Source organism: Phyllostomus discolor, chromosome 5 (assembly GCF_004126475.2).
Source record: "Phyllostomus discolor isolate MPI-MPIP mPhyDis1 chromosome 5, mPhyDis1.pri.v3, whole genome shotgun sequence".
NCBI lineage: Eukaryota > Metazoa > Chordata > Mammalia > Chiroptera > Phyllostomidae > Phyllostomus > Phyllostomus discolor.
In genome coordinates, this window is record NC_040907.2 from 93,289,282 (window position 1) to 93,311,054 (window position 21,773).

Genomic DNA, 21,773 nt, shown 5'->3' on the forward strand with positions numbered 1-21,773 from the left:
AGTTTAATTTTATTTGGAGAACCTTTGTGTGATTCCTATGTTCACGGGTAGAACCTAGAAATGTCAATAGCTGGAATCACCTCTTTAAATCAAAAGCACTCTTCATACATACTCAGGGAACTTCATCTCTACAAAGCCCTTTGTGGTTCTTGTCCCCACGTCCACGCTGTGCCCTTTCTTCTACGTTGGGCAACCTGTTTGATAGAAGCTATTAACTCTAAGGCATTTATTAATCTACATGTTTTTCTCTACTGGCAGGTTGAGCATGCTCAGCATACATTTATTCCATGAATCATACCATGTTGCATCACAACATGAAGGCATACCTGTCTATGCTAAGTACTAAAACTAAGTACTTCAGAAAAATAAATGACTTGAGGATAAAATTAATAGAGTATTAGCAGTTAATCTTATTTCCTTTCTATATTTTAAAGTGGACACTCATGCTTTTAATGTATCACCAAGTTGGCATTTTATCAGAACAGGTGTTAAACGAATTAGTACGAAAGCAGCCTAGATAGTATACTTGTCTGTGTCAGATTCTCCAGTTGGGTAGAAGGAATGCTTGGTTTTATTCTTAAATGTCAAGGGAAAATATCAACTCATAATGAAAGGATCAAGTATTTTCAATTACTGATTCTATGAAGTTACAGGTTATAGGGACTAAGATGTAAAACAGATCCATGAATGTAAATCAGGTGGGCTTGAGACTTTGCCAAATAATCGAAACGGCAGGAGTGCAGGCAGAGTGGGGCAAGTGTCTGGGAAGGAACAGTTACTGTGAAGCCATAGGTGTTGTGGTCTAAAAGGCACCCAGCAAACTGGGGTGCTGAAGAGGAGGAGTGAGCAGATGGGGTTCTCGTTTCAGTCGACACTGATGCTCAGCTTTGACGAACAACCACTTAGTAGCATCAGTTAGGAAAACAGAAAACTTTTCTGTCTTGACATAGTAACATTATTTACATGATACCATTGGGAAGATGCTTCTGTGTAAATAAATTTTAACTCTTTGAGAATTAATACTTATTGTAGCTACTGAGTAGGTATCTTCTAAAATATATTTTTCTGCTTTTTAAACAGTACTATGAACATAGAGCGATGTGGAGAAAATTACCTTGGTCCAGGTGTCTAAAGACCAAGTTCAGGTCTGATGGTGTTGTTGATGTCCCCCCTGCGAAGGCATTGCCTGGGTTCAGCTCATTTGACGTGCACTGTGGGGCTGGACTTACTGCAACTCGAGAGCCCCTCTGACGCTATAGTTCAGTTTTGTAGCTTTGCCTTTTCTTGATGAGCAAGTCAGGAGTTTTCATTAGGGCATCAAGTGTGTCCCTGTTAGAGTAGTTTGAACTTTCAAAGGGATTCATGGTTGTGTGAAGTCTTGCACCTTCCTGAGGGCGGCTGGAATGCCTGTGCTTCCTCATGCTGCCTTCCAGCCCCTTTCTGCTCAGGCCACCCCCCCATCCCTGTTTCTGGTCTAGGGCCTTCTAACCTAAAATTCAGGTGTCAGAAGAGAGCCTCAAGGGCCTTCTCTGAAGAAAGTCCATGTTTTCAGTGGATGGCTTCTGTCACCTCTGCAGTATTTAGTCAGACGTCTTTTTCACTTAAATTCTAGTTCTTGGTACGTTATAGAATAATGGAGGCCACATGGGAAGTATCCTATATGTAGATCCATGTGGTAATTTTAAGTTCCATGAACAGGCTGAAAAGTCATGTTGCTCAGGTTGCTCTGAAGTTGGATCCCTTGCATCGGTGCCCTCAGCTCACAAGTGGAAAATTAATGTGGTTTACATCCTGAAGGAACCACTGTGCACAACACATAGGGGTGACCTTTTCTGGACCAGTGGGTGGGCATATATATGGCACTCTGGAAGTAGGGGAAGTTTTGAGAGTGAAACTGACCTCTTTTACTAAAAGTTGGGGCATGGACACGTGGAGGAGGTGTGAGATACATGGGTATGCGAGTGCCCAGAATGTGACTGGAAGGGTCTGCACGCGCTGTGGAGGGGTCAGCCGCTGCTGGAGAAGAGGCAGTGCTGGGGAACTGGATTTGGGACAAAAGGTCAAGGAGGGCTTTTGTCTTCTCTGGAATATTTTAATTCTTAAGTAGAGAATGCATTGATGTATGATTTGCTTAGTTAAAATTTAACTTTCAAAAAAGTACTGAACCTAATAACTGAATTCGGGAAAGTAACAGGACACAGACACAGAGTCAGTATTCAGAAATCATTGGCATTCTTGTACACCAACAAAGAAGTATCAGAAAGGGAAACTAAGGGGGAAAATCCCATTTACTATAGCAACAAGAAAAATGAAGTACCTAGGAATAAATTTAACCAAGAAGGTAAAAGATCTGTACTTAGAAAACTACAGAACACTGAAGAAAGAAATTAAGGAAGACATAAACAAATGGAAGCATGTATCATGCTCATGGATTGGAAGAATTAACATCATCAAATTGGCCATACCACCCAAAGTAATCTATAGATTCAACACAATTCCTAGTAAAAGTAGACCCATATATCCAGACCAGTAGGAGGGGTGAAGTCTGGTGGCAGGGCAGAGAGGGGTCATGGCAAAGTGGTAGCTGGCGGACCCAGGGCACACAAGGCATCAGTGGGCAGACCCAGCGAGGTGGCGGATTGTGGAGAGGCATAGTGCACAAGGTGGCTGGTGGACCAGGAAATCCCACATTTGCACGCAGATAAACCAGGCATAACTAGGAAGTGAGACAGACCATGCAACCCAGGGTCCCAGCATAGGAAAATAAAGCTTCAAAACACTGATTGAAAACATCTGTTGGGGTTGAGGTGCTGGGAACTCCCAGCCTCACAGGAGAGTTGGTTGGAAAGACTCACAGGGTCCTAGAATGTATACAAACCCGCCCACGTGGGAATCAGCACCAGAAGGGCCCACTTTGCTTGGGAGAAGCGAGTGTAGGGACTGAAATCTGGTGGAGAGTGGAGCAAATGCCATTGGTCCTTCTGGGACCCTGCCCCACATGCAGCATCACAACTCAGCATTACACTGCCTGCGGGGAACACCTAAGGCTCCACCCCTTAGTATGTAACAGGTGAATCAAGACAAAAAAAATGGCCCAAACGAAAGAATAGATCAAAGCTCCATAAAAAATACAACTGAGCAACGAAGAGATAGCCAACCTATCAGATGCACAGTTCAAAGCACTGGTGATCAGGATGCTCACAGAATCAGTTGAATTTGGTTGCAAATTAGATGAAAAAATGAAGGCTATGCTAAGCGAAATAAAGGAAAATACGCAGGGAACCAATAGTGATGGGAAGGAAACTGGGGCTCAGATCAATGGAGTGGACCAGAAGGAAGAAAGAAACATCCAATCAGAAGAGAGTAAAGAAACAAGAATTCAAAAAAATGAGGAGAGGCTTAGGAACCTCCAGGACATCTTGAAACATTCCAACATCCAAATTATAGGGGTACCAGAAGGGGAAGAGGAAGAGCAACAAGTGGAAAACTTATTTGAACAAATAACAAAGGAGAACTTCCCCAATCTGGCAAAGGAAATAGACTTCCAGGAAGTCCAGGAAGCTCAGAGAGTCCCAAACAAGTTGGAGCCAAGGAGGAACACACCAAGACACATCATGATTACATTACCCAAGATTAAAATGAAGGAGAGAATCCTAGAAGCAGCAAGAAATAAGGAGACAGTTACCTACAAAGGAGTTCCCATCAGACTGTCAGCTGATTTCTCAAAAGAGACCTTGCAGGCAAGAAGGGGCTGGAAAGAAGTATTCCAAGTCATGAAAGGCAAGGACCTACATCCAAGATTGCTCTATTCAGCAAAGCTTTCATTTAGAATGGAAGGGCAGATAAAGTGCTTCTCAGATGAGGTCAAGTTAAAGGAGTTCAACATCACCAAGCCCTTACTATATGAAATGTTAAAGGGACTTATCTAAGAAAAAAAGATAAAAAACATGTACAGTAAAATGACAGCAAACTCACAATTATTAACAACCATACCTAAGACAAAAACAAAAATGAAGCAAATAACTAGAACAGGAACAGAACCACAGAAGTGGAGATCACATGGAGGGTTATCAACAGGGGAGTAGGAGGAGGAGAGAGGGGGAAAAGGTACAGAGAATAAGTAGCATAAATGGTAGGTATAAAATAGACAGGGGGAGGGTAAGAACAGTATTGGAAATGTAGAAGCCAAAGAACTTATAAGTATGATACATGAACTAAAGGGGGGGGGGGGGATATGGGTGTGAAAGGGTGTGCAGGGTGGAGGGGAGTGAAGGGGATGAAATGGGACAACTGTAATAGCATAATCAATAAAATATATTTTTAAAGAAAAGACCTCATATGACTCAACACCATGAAGATAAACAACACAATTAAAAGATGGGCAAAGAACCTAAATAGACTCTTTTCCATAGAGGCCATACAGAGTGCTCATAGACATATGAAAGGATGCTCAGCATCACTAGCCATCAGAGAGATGCAAATTAAAACCACTATGAGATATCACCTCATACCTAACAACAAATAGCAAGTGCTAATGAGGATGTGGAGAAAAGGGAATCCTAGTGCACTATTGGTATGAATTCAGACTGGTGCAGCCACTGGGGAAAACAGTATGGAATCTCCTCAAAAAATTAAAAATGGAACTGCCTTATGACCTAGTGATTCCACCGCTGGGAATATACCATAAGAATCCTGAAACACCAATGCAAAAGAACCTATGCACCCCAGTGTTCATAGCAGCACCATTCCCAATAGCTAACTGCTGGAAACAGCCCAAATATCCATCAGTAGATGAGTGGTTTAAAAAATTGGCACATTTAAACAAGGGAATACTACACAGCAGAAAGAAAGGAGTCCTACTTTTTGCGACAGCATAGCTGTAACTAGAAACTATTATGCTAATCTAGTCAGTGAAAGCCAAATACCGTATGATCTCACTTGTAACTGGAATCTAATGAACAGAATAAACTAACAAGAAAAATAGAACCAGGGACATGGAAACATGGAGCAGACTGACAGCCATAGGAGGGGAGGAGGGAGGGGGATAATGGTGGAAGGAAGAGGAAGGGACTAGTCAAAGAACATGTGTGAATGACTTATGGACATGGACAGCGCACAGGGGATTGATTATGTGCAAGAAGGGTGGGCTGGGTGGAGGGGGGCAAAAGGGAAAAAAGATATTGAACAACTATAATAGAAGATACTATATTAATTAATTCATTTCCTAGCCAAAGACTTTGACTCCCGATCCCTCACCTGGAACTCTTTGTCATTGATAATCTCACCTCTGACTGTGGCTGGGTGACCTCAGAGAAACCAGGCAGGGATGCTGCACAGCCCTGCAGCCAGTTGCCACTAGGCAGTTGCTGGATGCGGTGTCCTCATGCATAGCTCTCCTGTCACCTATTGGAAATACTGACCTGTGAAACTCTCATCACAGTCTCTGGCTACTCAGCTCAGGTAGTTGATATGTCTGCAGTGAAATGTCTGTGCTACACAAATGCAGGACGGTTTTCATTCCCAAGTGAGTTAAATGAAAAGGGTTTGGAATTTCAGAAGCTTTTGGATCCTGGAACTGACTTGGGACTGTGGACCTTCCAACCATCCTGACCTTGTTCCTGAGAAGGCCTCCGAACCGACGTGTCATTGGCCTTGGGGCAAGAGAGCCATCAACTGAAATGAGATGAGACTTCTGCCCTTACTCTGACCCTCACTTCCTGAAGGGTTTTCAGACTAAGCAGCACAAGTAGAGACTTTTAGTTTTGCCCACATCCTTTCCACAGAAGCCTTGGGACTCGTTGAACCAACAGCTTAGAGTGATCACAGCCTGCAAATCTCAACTCAGGCTGTCTGTATTCAAATCCAGCTCTGCCACTTTAATAACTGTGTTATCTGGGCAATGAACTTGGACTTTCTTTGCAGTTTTCCCATCTGTAAAAGAGGCATAATAATAGTACTACTGCACAATGAGCATGAAAAAATTAAATGCTTCCAGCTTTTGAAACTGCCTATTCCACCATTCACTCCCTGGACTACTTCTTTTCCCCATAGCCACAGCTGCTTCCAGTGGCCACTGCAAAGGTAGCTCCCAGAGAAGCACTGTGGCTCTTACACCTTGTTAACTTTTTGTCATTGCAGGAGTCATCCTCAAGGTCACTTTCTCACCATCCACATGTGAGCATGCACCAGGCAGATATGGCCTCCAGCTCCCTATCATGCTTTTATTTGTGTTGAAAATGATCGATTTCTCTGAGGTTCAGCTCTGTTCCTCTCAGATCTTGGGCCATTGGCTGGATTTTTCATTTGCATGTTATATTGTTACTTCTCAGGAGAGATTTCATTAAACATTCTAAAGTGGCCACACTGCACATTATCAAAACTAGAATAGCCTTCTCTGGGCTTTCTTAGGCTAACAGTTCACTGCATTCTTTATGACTTTGTAGCAAATTTAAATACATGCAGGGCATAGTAAAACTTCAGTAGTCCATATGTTCACTTTAGGCTTGTGGCACTCTGGAACATGTAAGGAAGCATCGTTAGAACAGTACCTCCCAAACTTCAGTCATCTGAGTACCAGGCAGGCATGTGGGGTTTGTCCACTGAGGGGAAGGATGTGGGCTTCTCCGTCAGGCTGCCTGGGTTCAAATCCAGCTGTCATTTAATAGCCTTGGAATCTGGACTATGACCTTACACTTTCTGTGTCTGAGTTTTCCCATCTATGAAACGGGGACAATATTACTACTAGGTAACAAGCTTGAGAGAGTCTAGCCCACGGGAAACATATAGAAGAGTACCCAGTGATCGTAAATCCAGTTGTGGGGAGAGAGCTTGCAGTGCGGTCTGCCACAGAGATGGAGGTGTGTGACTAACAGGAATCGCCCGTTATCTTGTGCCCAAATCTCCTAGGAGAGCCCTGCTTCTCCACGTCAGTTCATTCTAATCAGAGGGATGCTGCACACTAGACTCCATAATGTGCAGCATCCTTGGCTCCCTGAGTCCCGTCTCTCTCCCCTGTCTCATCTCATGGATAGCATCTGGTGTTACCAGCTTGCAGCCCCCCAAACACAGCATGCTGTTTCCTGGCCCTTGGCCTCTCCTCAGGGTCCTGTTTCCACAAACACCCCACAACATGCTCTGTGTGACCAACACCTGCCCATCTACCACACAGCCTGAGCATGTACCTCCTCCACAGAGCCTTTCCCAGCCCCCCTATTCCACCCATCCCAGGACCACCCACTCTCTTCTTTTGCCCCCATTGTATCCCATTCTGTGTGGGCTTCTATCCAAATCACTTGGGATGGGGGAGAGGAAGATTACTTTTATTCACAGAGATCACCTTCTACAGAATTCTAAATGTTCCTTGAGGTCGGGGATGTATCTACAGTGACAATGCTCAGTACAAATTAGAAAAAAATAATAATAATTTGGTGAGCAAAATAATGTTTGAGCTCTGAAAGGGGCCACACCCGCTTCTGGAGCCCTAGGATTGCGCTGTGTGTTTGTGAACGGTGCCACTTTGAAAGCTTTTCTATAGGGTTTGCACTCTCAGAGGTTCTCTAGGAAGAAACTTGTTCACTGTCATTTCTCATAAGGGTGTTTATTTTTATCAAGTTTTACTTATCCAAACTCTGTTGTCCTTATGCACAACTTGAAGGTAAAAAAATGAGTGATAAGGGCAACAGGCCACTTGGAAGCAGGGCAGCATCCCTGAGGCCAGCAGGCCCTTGGGCCTCCGGCCCGCACACCAGGCCTTCCCCAGTGACTCTGGCCTCCATCTGAGGTCTGGAAACCTGGGACAAGAAGACTCTTCTCCTGAAGGGCATGGGCTTTGTGGATCCAGATATGAGGGTGTCCTTGCTGGGAATTAACACCCAGAGTGATGGAATTTCAATAACAGAAATGTCTGCCTTTTATCCATAATGCATGGCTTTACTCTGAAGACACAATGACATCAAATCCACATGGCTTTGTATGTTCCCGGAGCTGTCACTTCCCGTTCAGGGATCCAAACGATTCCTAGTGCGCACCTCACTGTGTTCCTCCCCACCCAGCCCCCACTCTGTTGGCAAAGCTTTAGACTAAATTGAGGAAGAAGACTTCAGCTTGCTGGGGATCTGAAAACCTGATGTCCTCTTGTGGATGATGTTCCCTTGCTTGTCTGCTCCCCCTGTGCCTGCGGCCCTGGGCACCTGGGGCCCCCTGCCCTCTCCCCCGGCCCCAGGGTGGAAGTGGAGCTGGGGCCACCACCCTGCTGTCTCCTGTCCACTGGGCTTTGTTCTTCACCTGCATTGTATTTGTTTGTGGTCTTAATTTTCAAAATTCATTTTCTGCTGTGGAGTTCGTTCCATAATCATTTGATATGTTATTTTAAATTACTTTTAAAAGACTCAGAATGTCCACATTTTGTATATCACATTTTATACTTCAGAGATCCCCTGCAGAATAATTTGGACTTGCAGATTAACATATACCCTGGTTTTCTGAGAGACCTTTTAAAAAGGTTCTCCTGGAGTGACAAAGCCTAGTTGAACTACTCATAAATGTGTTTTGGGGAAGAAGGCAGCAGTTCTGCACTGCGTTCGCATTGTGACTGCACGTGCCACCCCCACTGCACAGCACACCCTGGACCTAGTGGCTCCCTGGTTCCGTACACAGGCCACAGCCAGGTGTAGCCAGCAAGGCTCTGCGCTGCCGCGGTGACTCGGTCATGTGCGATGGAAGGTGGGACATCATATGGAGCATCCTGAAGTTGGTGGCACTTCTTGAATGGCCTCAGTCTCTTTAGCCTCTGTAAAACCTACATCCTGCCCATCACCCACCTTGGGCCTACTGCTCAAAATGGCCCATTCACAGAGGGTTCTGCCCAAATCAGGACCTAAAATTTGCAGTCAGAGGGGCAGAGTGACCAGCTTCTTATGCTCCACTTGATCAGACAGACAAGAATGGAGAAAGCACAACACAAAGAGCAGCCAGATTTCACAGCTGCACACGGAACCCTGTGTGAACAAAAGGAAGTCGATGAGACTGATCGTGCACTGTGTCACAGAGCCAGGCCCGAGGGGCCCCAGAGAAGCCAGGAATGCAGACTGTGTTTTATGATCATGTTTAACAAAATTAAAAATTAATGAAACAAGATTGCAGCCTCATCATTACCGCCATCTCAGAACCTGTATGTTTGGAAAAATCCTGATAGAAAACACAAAATATTTAGAATCAAATCAGAGTAAGAACTACATATCAAAACTCGTGAAATGTAACTAAAATGATACTTGGATAAAAATTCAAAGCCTGAAATGCATATATTAGAAAAGAAGAATTAAAATTAATGATCTATGTGTCTATGTCAAGAAATTAGAAAATGACACTAACCCCAAATTGATCAGAAAGATGGAAATAATTTGATAGTGATAAAGAGGTTGGTGTTTGTGTTAGGTTATTTCATTATAAAGAAAAGATCTGATAAAAACATGACAATATGTTAATATCTATATTAACATCTGTATTGATGTCTGTTACAATATATTTTGTTTCTCTTTGCTTAAACTGTAGTACACAAAAATTAATTTGTAAAAACTACAGGCCAGCAAAACAAACATTAATTTTGACTACTTTTTTTAATGAATGACTACAATTTGTAATGTATGCTTTAGTGGCCTTACAGTTGGGCTCCCAGATGAAAAGACATGAGACTTCCTGGCCCTGTCTTAAGGGTCGGGCAGTGCCTCCACTGGGCTGGCACACAGCCCTCCTGTACCTGCGTGTGCTGTGCAGGAGGGTGGCTCTTCCATTCTTCAGGATGTCCTGGAGACCTCAGGTCTCCAGCATGAATTACCATTCAGATCAGACCATCCCAAATGTACCCCCAAATTCAGTGGGAATCTACCTGGCTGTTTCTGCAAAAGACAGTTACAAGCAAGTAGAAACTTGATATTTGTTCAAATAGGTAAGAGAGAGAGCAGTTATTAGATATTATTAGTGAAGTGACTTTGAAATAAAATTGTCCACTGGTAACTTTTTCTAGCCTCTCCTGAGACTCTCCTGAGTTTACAGGGCAGGTATTGGGTGGTTACAATGTAAACTTCTTACTAGTGCCAGTCATGACTCCTGATACTATGTAACCAAAGTAAATACAGTGATGACTAAAGCGCTGGGCTGACAAAGGCAAGTATGATCATTCTTAACTTTGATTTCCAATATTTGCTTCTCCCAATCAGCGGTACCACCCATTTTATAATGAAATTCTAAAGGTGCACAGCCATACCCACCCCTGAGCAGGTTCTCTGGCTGCTTGCACACCGGGCACAGTTGAGGAGTTAGGACGAACTGCATGGCTCTATGCAATCTACAATACTGACTCTTCGGACTTGCAGGCAAAGTGAGGCAACCCCTGCTCCAGACAGGAGCACTGTTCTCTTTGACTTGTACATACTGTCATAAACATAAACTTACAAAGTGCATGGATAATAAAGCCTTGGCTTTTTCTGTTGGCTTTCCTCACAAGATTTTATCCTAGAAGCCAACAAACAAGGAATTTGTTGCTACCAAAACTTGAAAACTGCTGTGTGTTATGGCATCATGTCTGGGGGATTAGACTTGCAGTCAATAAGATGAAACAAATTCTGTGGGTAAGCCCTGTGGAAGCCAGTCTTCAAACCCTCAAGAACTGAAAATAACTATCAGGTTGCTAGTATTTGGGGGCATTTTTTAAACTGAAAATTATCCTATTAACATGTGTTTTTTTGTGTGACAAAATATAACAAATGCAGCCCTTCAATGAATTGCTTAGACATGGTTTAGAAATATGTGGTTATTTTTAGCCCTGGCTGGTGTGGCTCCATGGACTGAACACCAGCCTGCAAACTGAAGGGTTGCTGGTTTGATTCCTGGTCAGGGCACACGCCTGGGTGGTGGGCCAGATCCCCAGTTCGGGGCGTGTGAGAGGTGACAGTTCAGTGTGTCTCGCACACATTGATATTTTTCTCCCTCTCTCTCTCCCTTCTCAAGTAGATAAACACAATCTTTTATTAAGGATTTTATTCTGTTTTTAGAGAGAGAGAGAAGAAGGGAGAGAGAAAGAGAGGGAAAGAAACATCAATGTGTGCTTGCCTCCCACATGCCCCCCACCAGGGACCTGGTTCGCAACCCAGGCATGTGTCCCGACCAGGAAAGGAACTGGCGACCCTTCGGTTCACAGGCTGGCACTCAGTCCACTGGGCCACACCAGCCAGGCTAAACAAAATCTTTTTTTAAAAAAGGAAGGAGAAGAATTTGGCCCTGGATGGTATAGCTCAGTGGATTCAGTGCTGGCCTGCAAACCAAAGAGTCACAGGTTTGATTCCCAGTCAGGACACAGGCCTGGGTTGCAGGCCAGGTCCCCGGTAGGGGCCGCCCAAGAGGCAACCACACATTGATGTTTCTCTCCTCTTTCTCCCTCCCTTCCCCCCTCCCTAAAAATAAATAGAGAAAAAGAAATAGGTGGTGGTTTTTGAAAGCATTTTATACGTACACTGAAATCTTGACAAAGTTGGTAGGATATTGTTCCTTTCTACCACATTTAAAAATCACAATTTTTATACTTTCTAAAAGAAAATTAGCAACACTATAGCACCCATAGTCTAGTGCCCCCAACTGGGCTAATGGGAGTCCTGAGCATTTATGGGCCTCCCCAGTCCCAGGGCAGAAACTGAGGGAGGTACCTCCTGCTGAGTTCACCTGCCGGGGACAGAAACTGAACCTCTGATGCCCCCCAGAATCAAAGGCATTCACTGATTCCTTTTATGTCTTTGAAGGGTATTCCCTGAGTCCCTCCGGTGGCTGATGGCCACCCAGCAGTTTGAGTCTGCAAAGAAGTTGATCCTGCACTTTACGCAGAAGAACTGCATGAGCCCTGAGAGTGACATCAAAGGCGTGATGCCTGGTGAGTACAGCCCAGTGGCCCAGTCAGCCCTGGGAGAGGCTGTTTAGCCCCAGACCGAGTCACAGAACAGTTCCCTGCTGCTGGGGATGGCTTGGTTTTACCAAGCAGCTGCCCTGGCCAGCTGTTTAATTTCCTGTGGCAGTTGGTCTGCAGCCAGGCTGGGAACGTGAGTGAACTAAAATCCTCTCTGTTTTCGAGGTGTTGGATTTTTCCCAACTAAGTCTGACCCACTGTGGGGCCCTCTGTAGCCTATCCAAACCAGGAGTGAGATGTGAGCTTAGTACACGCCTGGTTGTCAAGGGAACATTTGGGAGGGGTACAAAAGCCAGAGTCTGGCACACAGCCCTGCGGCCTACCCACCTACCCGCCTACCCGCCAGGTTTAAATGCTGGCAGAATGCTGGCTGGGGGTGTGGCTGGCCTCCACTGCCTCTTTATCCCAAATACGGTCTGCAGGGAGCCACCATTGTCTATATCTGTCGTGACCTATTTGTGGGGCGACTGAAAAAGTAGAAAAGTGAAGTATTTCCAGACATGAGTCCAGGTCCGTGGAATATCTACTATTTCATCCCAATATTAATCCTAATATTAATAAATGCTTGACATTTATTAACTTATATTTCTTCCCAACTTGAGTTTGCTGAGGGAAGTACTATAATTATCTATATTTGCAGGTGAGGAAACTGAGGCACAGAGGGGTGTAAGTGTCTTAATGGAGGTCACATACCTAGTAAGTAGTTGAGCTGGGACTTGAACCCAAGAAGTCCAGCAGAAGTGGCTTCCTTATGCTGCTTCTGAGAGACGAGGGCAAGCTCAGAGACTTGAGTTAACTTTTCTCCTTTTGGGTTGTGTTTGCTGATTTAGGCAGTTAATGGTCTTAAGTCTTTCAGTGCAATTTGTTTCTGGCATTTCCTTAATTAAATCACATGTTCCACTTCTTTCAGATTAAAATATTGTCCTGGAAAATCTTGTTTTCTCAATCTAAATTATACTCATTCATTTCCCTCCTATTTTTGAAAGTGGTATTAAATCTTTTTCCCCTTTCTTTGCTTATGAGGTTTACGGTCATATATTTTTATGCTGGTGCCCCAGCAGGAGGCTGGGGGAGGGAGCTGGCACATGTGGCAGCACCCCCACTCAGGAGGGGCGCCCTCCTGCAGGGGACAACCCCTTTTCTGCCTCTAAATCCCATTCACTCCCAGCTGTCAGACGTACTGATGATCGCACCGTGGCAGAAGCCGGCCCAGGGCTTGAGGGAAGACAGGTGTCTATTTCATCAGAATCCGCCACTTTAAACTTGCTTAGGCTGGACATGTTTTTCTGCTCAGAGCCTTCTTCCCATCACTTCACCGAATCTACCTGCCAACACCTTAGTGTCCTACTTCGCCTCTTACCTGTCTTGACTCCCTCCTCACTGCCACCCTTCCCCTCGCATCACTACCTGCTCAGACACTCGTCAGTGGCTTCCCAGGGCCCATCAACTAGATCCCCAAGTCCTTCAGCCGCTCTGAGACCCTGTCTCACCACTGCCTGCCTCTCACAGATGCCCTGGTCTTCGTTGGGCTCTCAGAAAACTCCAGGTGCTTCCTGTCCACGGGGCTTTTCCACTCTACTTTCCTGCCCTCAGCCTCGCTCTGCTTTGGCCAGTTCCTTGGAAACCAGGTTAGCCAGATTCCTCAGGCCCAGGCCAGCTCTCCAGTGGTGCATCATCACAGCCATAGGCCCTGGACCCTGCTGCCAGCATCCAGCTGTGACCAATGGTTTGCGTGGCTCCTTAGGGCCTGTCACCCTGTCTGCAGCGACTGGTTGCACTGTTTTCCGGCACTAGCAGAAGGCCTGCCTCCTAGCAGGCATTCCATGAATATCTAGTGAAACTTGGTCTCCTGTGGTCAGGCAGTGGCAGGACAATTTCTCCCGGGAGTCAGCTGCAGTCGCTGTGTATGTTGCCTCAAAGTAGATGAAGGCCTCAGGTGTGGCGTCGGTATGTGAGTGTAGGGCAGCTCCCGCCCCTGTGTGTGCCTCCTAACCTTGGATTCAGACTAGAAGAAAACCTGATGTTCCAAAATTTTCCTGCCCTTTCTTTAAAGATCTTTAAAAAAATCTTTGTTTATCATTGAATATGGCAGATTTTCTTGGTGGAATTGGGAACTGAATTACCATAGACATTTGGATCTGCTTCGGAGTCTCATTCTCACAGTATCATTCCTACAGTCGTTTGTGTCATGTGATATGTCCAAGTGCTGACACCTCTCCTTGTCTCATAATTCCCAAGAGTCTGAACATTTAGTGTAGGAGCAGGGTCTGCAGGTTTCAAATGTGGTCACGTATACTGCAGCCCACTCTGTAGAGAAATCTGGGAGTAAGAGCTCAACGCCATGCTCCTAGTAATAGCAATACTGGCAGTCACGGGGCAGTGACCCCACGAGGCATGGGGTGAAACACTTTATGGGCATTTGGTCCTCATCAGAGCCTGAGGAGACTGATAATCAGGTCGTCCCTGCTGTCCCTGTAAGGACATGGGGCCCAGAGAGGCTGCGCATTGAGAGCACTGCTTCCCTGCATGTGGAAGGAGCCCACCCAGAGGAGGGAGAGTGAACTCGACCCCCTCTTTTTCTTCTACATCAGGCCCTCTCTGGGCAGCACCCAGGAGAACCCAGTCTGGCCCAGACTTGCCAGGATGGGCAGGAGAGTCTGCACAATGCACGTGTCCCAACCCCGGGACCTTCCCAGTGACAGAGCACAGATTCTGTCCTCACCCGCCTCACTTGGTCTTGGCCATCTGTTTGGAACCCGAGGTGAGAAGAGAAGCCATGCATCAGGCTGCCTCAGGGTCCCCAACAATAGGTAACCTATCGAAAGTCACACCACTGGCAAGTGAAGAAACTGTGGTTGACCTTAGCACCCAGCATCTAACCACTGTGGCCTGCACTCCTTCTCCTTCCCCAGCAGGAGACTTTGCCCACTGGAGTTCCGCGCATGAGAGGGTGTTACAGAGGTCAGGAGTTAGGTCACTGGTAGGGAGCTTGGACAGCTTTTGGAGAGTGGGCCATCTGAGGTGATTTTATGATGACGTCCCTGTAGGCACCCTCCACTGTTACTTGATTCTGAAGCAAACCTCTTCAATTGGCCAAGTGCCACCATTTCTAAATCTGTACCTGAGGGTTGAGGGCCACACGGCAGAGAGGCAGCAGGCACTTCTTCTGAACATGGGCTCACTGGGGGTCTCAGAGACACTTCCCAGGAGCTTTTAGTGCATTTTGTGATGACTCGTGTGGGGGTGGCTGCTGCCGCTGCTCCTCCTCCTCCTGTTCTTCCACCTTTTTGCACCCTCCTCCTGACCCCCCTTCTCTTTTGGTCTTTTCTTGTTTCTCATTTCCGTAACTGATGTTTTTCCAGTTTTGCCAGGACTATGTTCACAGTGTACCCAAGTATAAAAGCAAAAAGCCAGTTTATGTGACACCCCCATCCAAGCAAATGCAGGTTACCCTCAATGCATGTTGCCCCTGTGTCCCTGCAGCAGGCCTTGGGTGGTGTGGCACTGTCCACCCTCTGCTGTTCTGGGGAAGCAGAGGTCGGCCCCTCCCCTGGATCTCTAAACCTTGGAGAGATCCCGACACTTCCACTACGTCTGCAGGGGACACCTTCCCTTCTGCAGTCAGTGCGGAGAAGTTGGGACAGACTGGGTCAGCAGGAGCACTGAGGTCCACACAGGGCTTCGCGGCTTCTTTCATTTGGTTCTCATACCAGTACTCTGAGGTGGGGGCATTGTCCCACCTAACACATGAGAAACTGAGACAAAGAGCAACTAAGTAACTTTCCCAGGGAACCTCAACAAGAATTCAGGAAGCTGGAACTCAGCTGAGTGGGTCAGACCCTGTGCTGCACCCCAAGTCAGGGAAGGAGACCCTGCCCAGCTAGACCAGCGCCCTCTGGCTGTGTCTCGCAGGGGTTAGTGGAAATGCAAGGGCACAGGGGCAGAGCAGGGTTGCAGAATGGCGAGTAGGCACTGTCTGGCTGCTTAAGTAGGAGGCTTAGATGGACGATTTCTAACTTGGCTCTACATGTTTTTTGTTTTGAAATGTTTCTAATGGCTCTGAATCAAGAGGGTTGAAGAGCTTTGGCAAGGAGCAAGAAGGGGGATTTCCTTAACAGTTGTTTCCTTGACGCTCAGAGCCTGGCCGACTCTCAGTGCCCCTTCTCCTCCTGCTATTTCTTCATACGTGGCTTTGGGATGTCCCTGAGATTTCTGTGCCACAGCCAGGGAGATGCAGAGGCCTCTTCCCATTACCTGTGCAGCTACCCCACGGGTCTCGGAAGTCATCTAATGGTTCCTGTAAACTCTGCTGCTGGGTTTTCATCCCAGAAGAGCAGACCTAGTGCTGAGGAAGTTTCATGCTGATGGGCTGGTGATATGTACAACAGAAACAAAGTATCAGTAGCACCAGACAGGTTAATTCAATTCCATTTAGAATGATGCAGTTACCTCTGTAGACTGCAGTCAGTTTTTTAGACTTGGGGCTCTAGAGTTTAATGCTATTTAAAAAACCCTGCGATCACAATTGCCATTGCTACAACTTCTTTAGCAACCTCTATTTTATTTGTAATAATGTGTTAAAAGTTAGGTTTGGGCCACATTTAAAAAAACACAACCTTTAAGCTTGTATAAATATGCTAGTGGACATTTAAGTTTTCTTCTTGTAAGATTTCCATGGTGAGCAACTGTAGCTTTTATGGTTGATTCCTGATAAGTTTTACAAAAGTGAAGATACTCAGATCACTGGGTGCAACATGTTACCATATTTTTAATTAATATTTCTAATGCTCTTTGAAAGTTCTTTAGATTTTTAACCATGGGGAAAGTACGTTTGTAAATCCAGTTAGTCTATTTTTACAGAGGGGAACATAAAAGTCAGGAAGACCTCAGGAGAGGGTCTGTGGACACAGAATCGAAGTGCCAGCCACCTGGTTTGTGCACAGACCTCAGTCTTAGAACCTAAATATGGGAAAGAAGAAAGTCCTGGATACTCAGGGTTGCATGGTATCCCTCAGACATAGGAAAGGTTTTTCCTTCTCCTTTCTATGCCCCAGCTGGTGACACTGATCCCCCCCAAAAATTTAATAAAAATTCCTAAATCTGTACGATTACAGAACCTATTTTCCTTCAAACTGTAACTGATGAGGCTTGTGTCCCCCCTGCCATTGGACAGCAGGACGAGGCTAGAAAAGGAGAGAAGTAAGGTAGGGGCAGGGTGTGAGGGGTGGAGGTACAGAGGGGGCAGTCCTCAGACACGGTGCTGAGGGAGCTGCTCCAGGTCCCTCTGAGACAATCCTGGTTCCTCTAACCTCTAGAAGCCTCCTCAGTAGAGAGGGGGACCTTCCCACCCCCACTGCTTTAAAAAAATTAGTAAACTAATTTTAGAATAACTTTGAGCTTACAGGAAAGTTGCAAAGACAGTACAGAATTTCAGAATACCCCTGACTCAGTCTCCCGCCTTGTTAACATCTAATATTATTTCCATAGTATTTGTCACAACTGAGAAATGGCCACTGGTGCACTACTGTTAACCAAACCCCAGCCTTTATCTTAATGTCCCCACTCTCTGCATTAGTAGCCTCTTCCCTCTCCAGGGTCCCATCCAGGAAGGCGTTCAGTCACCCCTTTCCCCAGCCCCCTCTGGTCTCTGACAGTTTCTCAGTCTTTCCTTGTCTTCATGGCCTTAACAGACTTAAAGAGCACTGGCCACCCACCAGATTGGTTACGTCTTCTTTTTGTCTTTTAGCTCTTGCATAGAGAATTATTCACCAAGGACATGTGTGGCTAGGAGAGCAGGAAGGTCCCTGTGAGGCCAAATGTGTGGTGGTCCAGACACTGCCTATTTTGATCTTCACTGTGAAATTGCTAAGTCAGCCCCAGGACTTCAGCAAACTCACTGAACCTGGTAATGTAGCCTTGGAGAGCCATCAGTCTGTCCAAGTGGCTTTCAGAGCTAGTCTGAGCCTCACGAGAAACTGTCTCATAACTTTGTAGCTGGTTACACGACTTTCAGCCAAAACATCACCTGTCCTGTCCAGCTCCCAAAGACTTTTGACTGTTAACTAAAGCATACACATATAGGGTAGGTATAATCACATATAAGCATACCCATTCCCTCACTCACTTCTCTTTTGAAGATGCATACCCTTGAGGGGCAGTTTCAGAAGGAGCGGCTGGCTACGGCCATCGTGTGTCCTGCCGCCAGAGTTAAGGAGCATATCAGCATGTGCTTCTCCCAGCCTCTGAGCAGTGGGTGATGCAGACAGATCCAACTCTGTGCCCTCATATGCCCAGGGCCCAGTTAGTGCTCAGTAACCTAGAACTCCGTCACGTAGTCCTGTGCTCGGCCAGAGTGGAGTGAGCCTCTGCTCTTTGTGTCTGCCTGGACTGCAGGGAGGCTCTGCAGTGGGGAGCCTCTGTGTGCTGACAGCATGCCCTGGCTCCCTTCAAACCCCTGGGGAAATTTAAGCTGCAAAGTTAGGGTCTGAACACATTTCCTACAATGACAGCCAGATTCTATCCCCTGGCTTAAAGAGGAAAAAAAACAAACTAGAAGCATTCTCCCCTCTTCCTGATGCCTGGACTCGGGGGACAGGGCTGCCTTGGAGAGCGCCTATGCAGGCCCTTGCTGAGAGGTCACGGCTCTCTCTCTCTCTCTGCAGAGCTGGAAAAGGAGCTCTCCCGGAGACCCAAGAAGGTCTGCATCGTGAAAATGGTGGGGACCCGGAACCTGTGGAAGAACATCGTGGTCCTGTGTGTGAACTCGTGAGTCACCAGGGGGACACATCTGGACTGAGGTCAGGGAGGGGCCGGAAAAGAGCCACTTTGAGACAGCCAGGAAGAGCTTCCCTTCTCCCCAGCTGGACTTTGAATTATGACCAAGACAGGCCCACTGGCCTGTCCAGGGCTCCACCTTTGCTAAGAGGCCCTCATTAAGTCTGATAAGCCCGTCAGAGCTCCCTAACCAGTGCTCTGAAGGTTACACATGTTGGGAGACATGGACTCCACCCCCAGCCTCGGGGCAGCTGGGGCGCCAGCCAGCTACCCGCAGCCCAGCAGGCCAGGCATCTGACCCTGAGCGCTACACAGATAGGCAGTGTGTGCTAGAACTTGTCCCTTGCCAGCTCGAGAATGCCCTCAGCCTGTTTGCCCACCTGTGAGCTGGGTTCCACTGGAGCTTTTCCAGCACCGATGTGGGATTAAATGAGCTGACACATGGGGGCACGTTGTCTTCTGTGCTGGGTTCCCTTTACTCCTGTGCTGTCATACCTTTTTGCCTAAGAGATGGCCGCCCGGCGAGGGGCACTTTCCTGCTGTCTGCATGGCACTCTGCTGCACTTCCATTGATGGTAACAGCATGCTTTTGATCACATACAGAGTTGCTTATACGTTTCCTGTACCCAGGCAGTGCACGCAGTGACCTCCCAGGGCACGGCCCGGCCCCTTGTCGCTGCATGCCACTCACGGCCCTCTCGGTGTGTCTCCGCAGGCTGACAGGGTACGGGATCCACCACTGCTTTGCAAGGAGCATGATGGGCCATGAGGTGAAGGTGCCGCTCCTCGAGAACTTCTACGCTGACTACTACACCATGGCTAGCATTGCCCTGGCGTCCTGCCTGGCCATGTGTGTGGTGGTCCGGTTCCTGGGGCGCAGGGGAGGGCTGCTGCTCTTCATGATCCTCACCGCCCTGGCCTCGCTGCTGCAGCTCGGGCTCCTCAACTGTGAGTGGTGCCAGGGAGTGGGACCAACCCCAAAGCAGGGCCCAGGGATGGGGAGGGGGGGCCGATGGTGTATGACAAAGGGTATCTGAAAGGGCTGATGAGCCTGAGAACAGTGTTCAGTGACCTGGTATTCCAGAATCAACAGCTTGAGGAGATGGTTTGGGAAGGATGGCTCCAACTGAAAGGTGCATGGTGACCGCCTTTCCCCCCCTCCCCACCCAACCCTGGGGTCCAGCTCAGAGCCTTCCTGACTGCACCACTGTGGACATGGCTTTTCTCACCACCAGACTTTCTCTCTGTGACACGTCACGTGACAAAGAAGAACTGAGGACTCGCTTCTCCCCTGGGAAATTCAGGGGGAAATTAATTTTCACATTCTTGCATTGGGACACTGCTTTTCAGCAGACATTCCCAGTTTCATCAGCTTGTCTTTGGGCCAAAGAATCTCTCAGTAAATGTTTAAAATAATGTAAAGAAAAGCTAGGGAACCCATGCAGCCCCTCCACTATAAGTGGGCACACTCAGAAGAGCTCCTCATGAACAAACACCCACCTTCCTGCCCGGAAGAAGCCACAGGGATTCTCTGACCTGTCCCCAATGACACCTGCATGAGCAGGACAGCTGATCCGTCCTTGCCCAGGCAAGGCCCCCCTGGGGCCGGCTCAGACCCTGCAGGGACACAGAGGCCACTGACTGCTCCCGCAGTCTCAAGGAGAGTTAACCCAAACTGGGGGATCAGGCTCAGAGCCCGTCCAGCTGTACCACAGAGCAGAGCCACTCGAATTTCAGGTTTGCACCATGTGGCCGAGGCACAAGAGTCAGCATCCAGAATGGAAGGAAGAGAAAGGAAAAAACTCACAACTTCTTCAGCCTTGTTGTGCAAACTGGATTATAGATGAGCTAGTTTCAAACTCAGGAGCTGTTTTTCTATCGGCACATTCTCATGCACCATGCATTTCCTTTGTGAGACTGGCCTTTGCTTCAGCTGTGACTGATGAGGAAATGGATAAGTGGTGTCTGTCTCCTGACCGTCCTGTCCCTGCTGGGGCCGCCGAGCTACCCTTCCAGGGAGCCTCTGTGAGCGGACGTTCCAGCAGATGTGCAGGGGTGTGGCAGCCCCCGGAGGTGTCACAGTGCTCTTTGTCCCCGAGCAGGAAAGCCACAGGAACTTCGTGCAAAGGACAAGTAGTCTGAGAATCATCAGAGTTCAGAGTATAAGAAATGCCGCCTGCCGGGTCTGCCCCCATAGTGCCGCTGCTCCCTTGAGCCCAGACCAGCAGTGAATAACTTTACACACAATGAAATTAACCCTTTGGCTTGAGGTGGCGAGGTGTGCCAGAGTCTCTGTTCCGGAGAGCTCCCCTCTCTCCCCAGGATCTGAGGCCTGCCCTTCCAGACAAAAAGGGTTTGTTTAGTCGAGTGTTAATTCCAGTGCTGGGACTGTTGCCACGGGTCTCCTCCGTCTCCCTAACACTGGCCCCAGACCTGGAAGGGAATTCACTGAGATACCAGTCACATGGAAACACGGTGATCACTTCATACCTAACATGCTTTCTTTCTCCCCCCTTTTCCCACTGTGTTCGTCCTTGGCCGGGTGGGCGCCATCATCTCTGCTGCCCAGTGATTGGAAAGTACAGCCAGCATCCAGACTCAGGTGAGCCCTGCACACTGGTGCCATGTGCCTCATCATCTTGGTGTTGCATCCAAATGGGCGTTTTTGTGAACACTCACAGACCTGTGGTTTCCCTCTCTTTTGTTTCTCCTCCTTTGCCCTCCAAGAGTTGCAGCTGAAGTTGGCCGTAGGTTGGACACTATAAGCATACATCTGTGTTCTCTACTGCCTCTTGCCTCTAGAAAGAGTGGCTGGTTCTCCCGTTTGTGCCCGGCTTGCACGCATGCCCTCGCCTCTTCCCCTGGCAACAGCACCAGCAGCCAGCACAGACCCTCACCTGCCACCCATGCAGTATGTCTTAGGCACAGTGCCTAGACAAGATCAGAAGGCCCTAGAGTACAGGAAGCCTGGTTGGCTGTGCTGCCAGGGGAGGCTGCTGCCCGCCTTGTGAATCACGCAAGCTCACTGCTCTCCTCCATGGGGCCACAG

General features: G+C 47.5%; 1 protein-coding gene across 2 annotated transcripts in view; it reads left to right on the top strand.

The window, feature by feature from the left end:
* The window catches only part of SLC22A23 (solute carrier family 22 member 23), a 175,548-nt gene that overhangs the window by 134,923 nt on the left and 18,852 nt on the right, over positions 1-21,773 (top strand). The window contains exons 5-9 of one of the 2 annotated variants that reach the window (XM_036026578.1): positions 11,790-11,917; positions 18,613-18,715; positions 19,440-19,672; positions 21,294-21,326; positions 21,452-21,475. In XM_036026578.1, coding sequence (XP_035882471.1) covers positions 11,790-11,917; positions 18,613-18,715; positions 19,440-19,672; positions 21,294-21,326; positions 21,452-21,475 — 521 coding nt within the window. The remainder of the gene's footprint in view (positions 1-11,789; positions 11,918-18,612; positions 18,716-19,439; positions 19,673-21,293; positions 21,327-21,451; positions 21,476-21,773) is intronic. The other variant, XM_028511301.2, reaches the window with a different exon arrangement.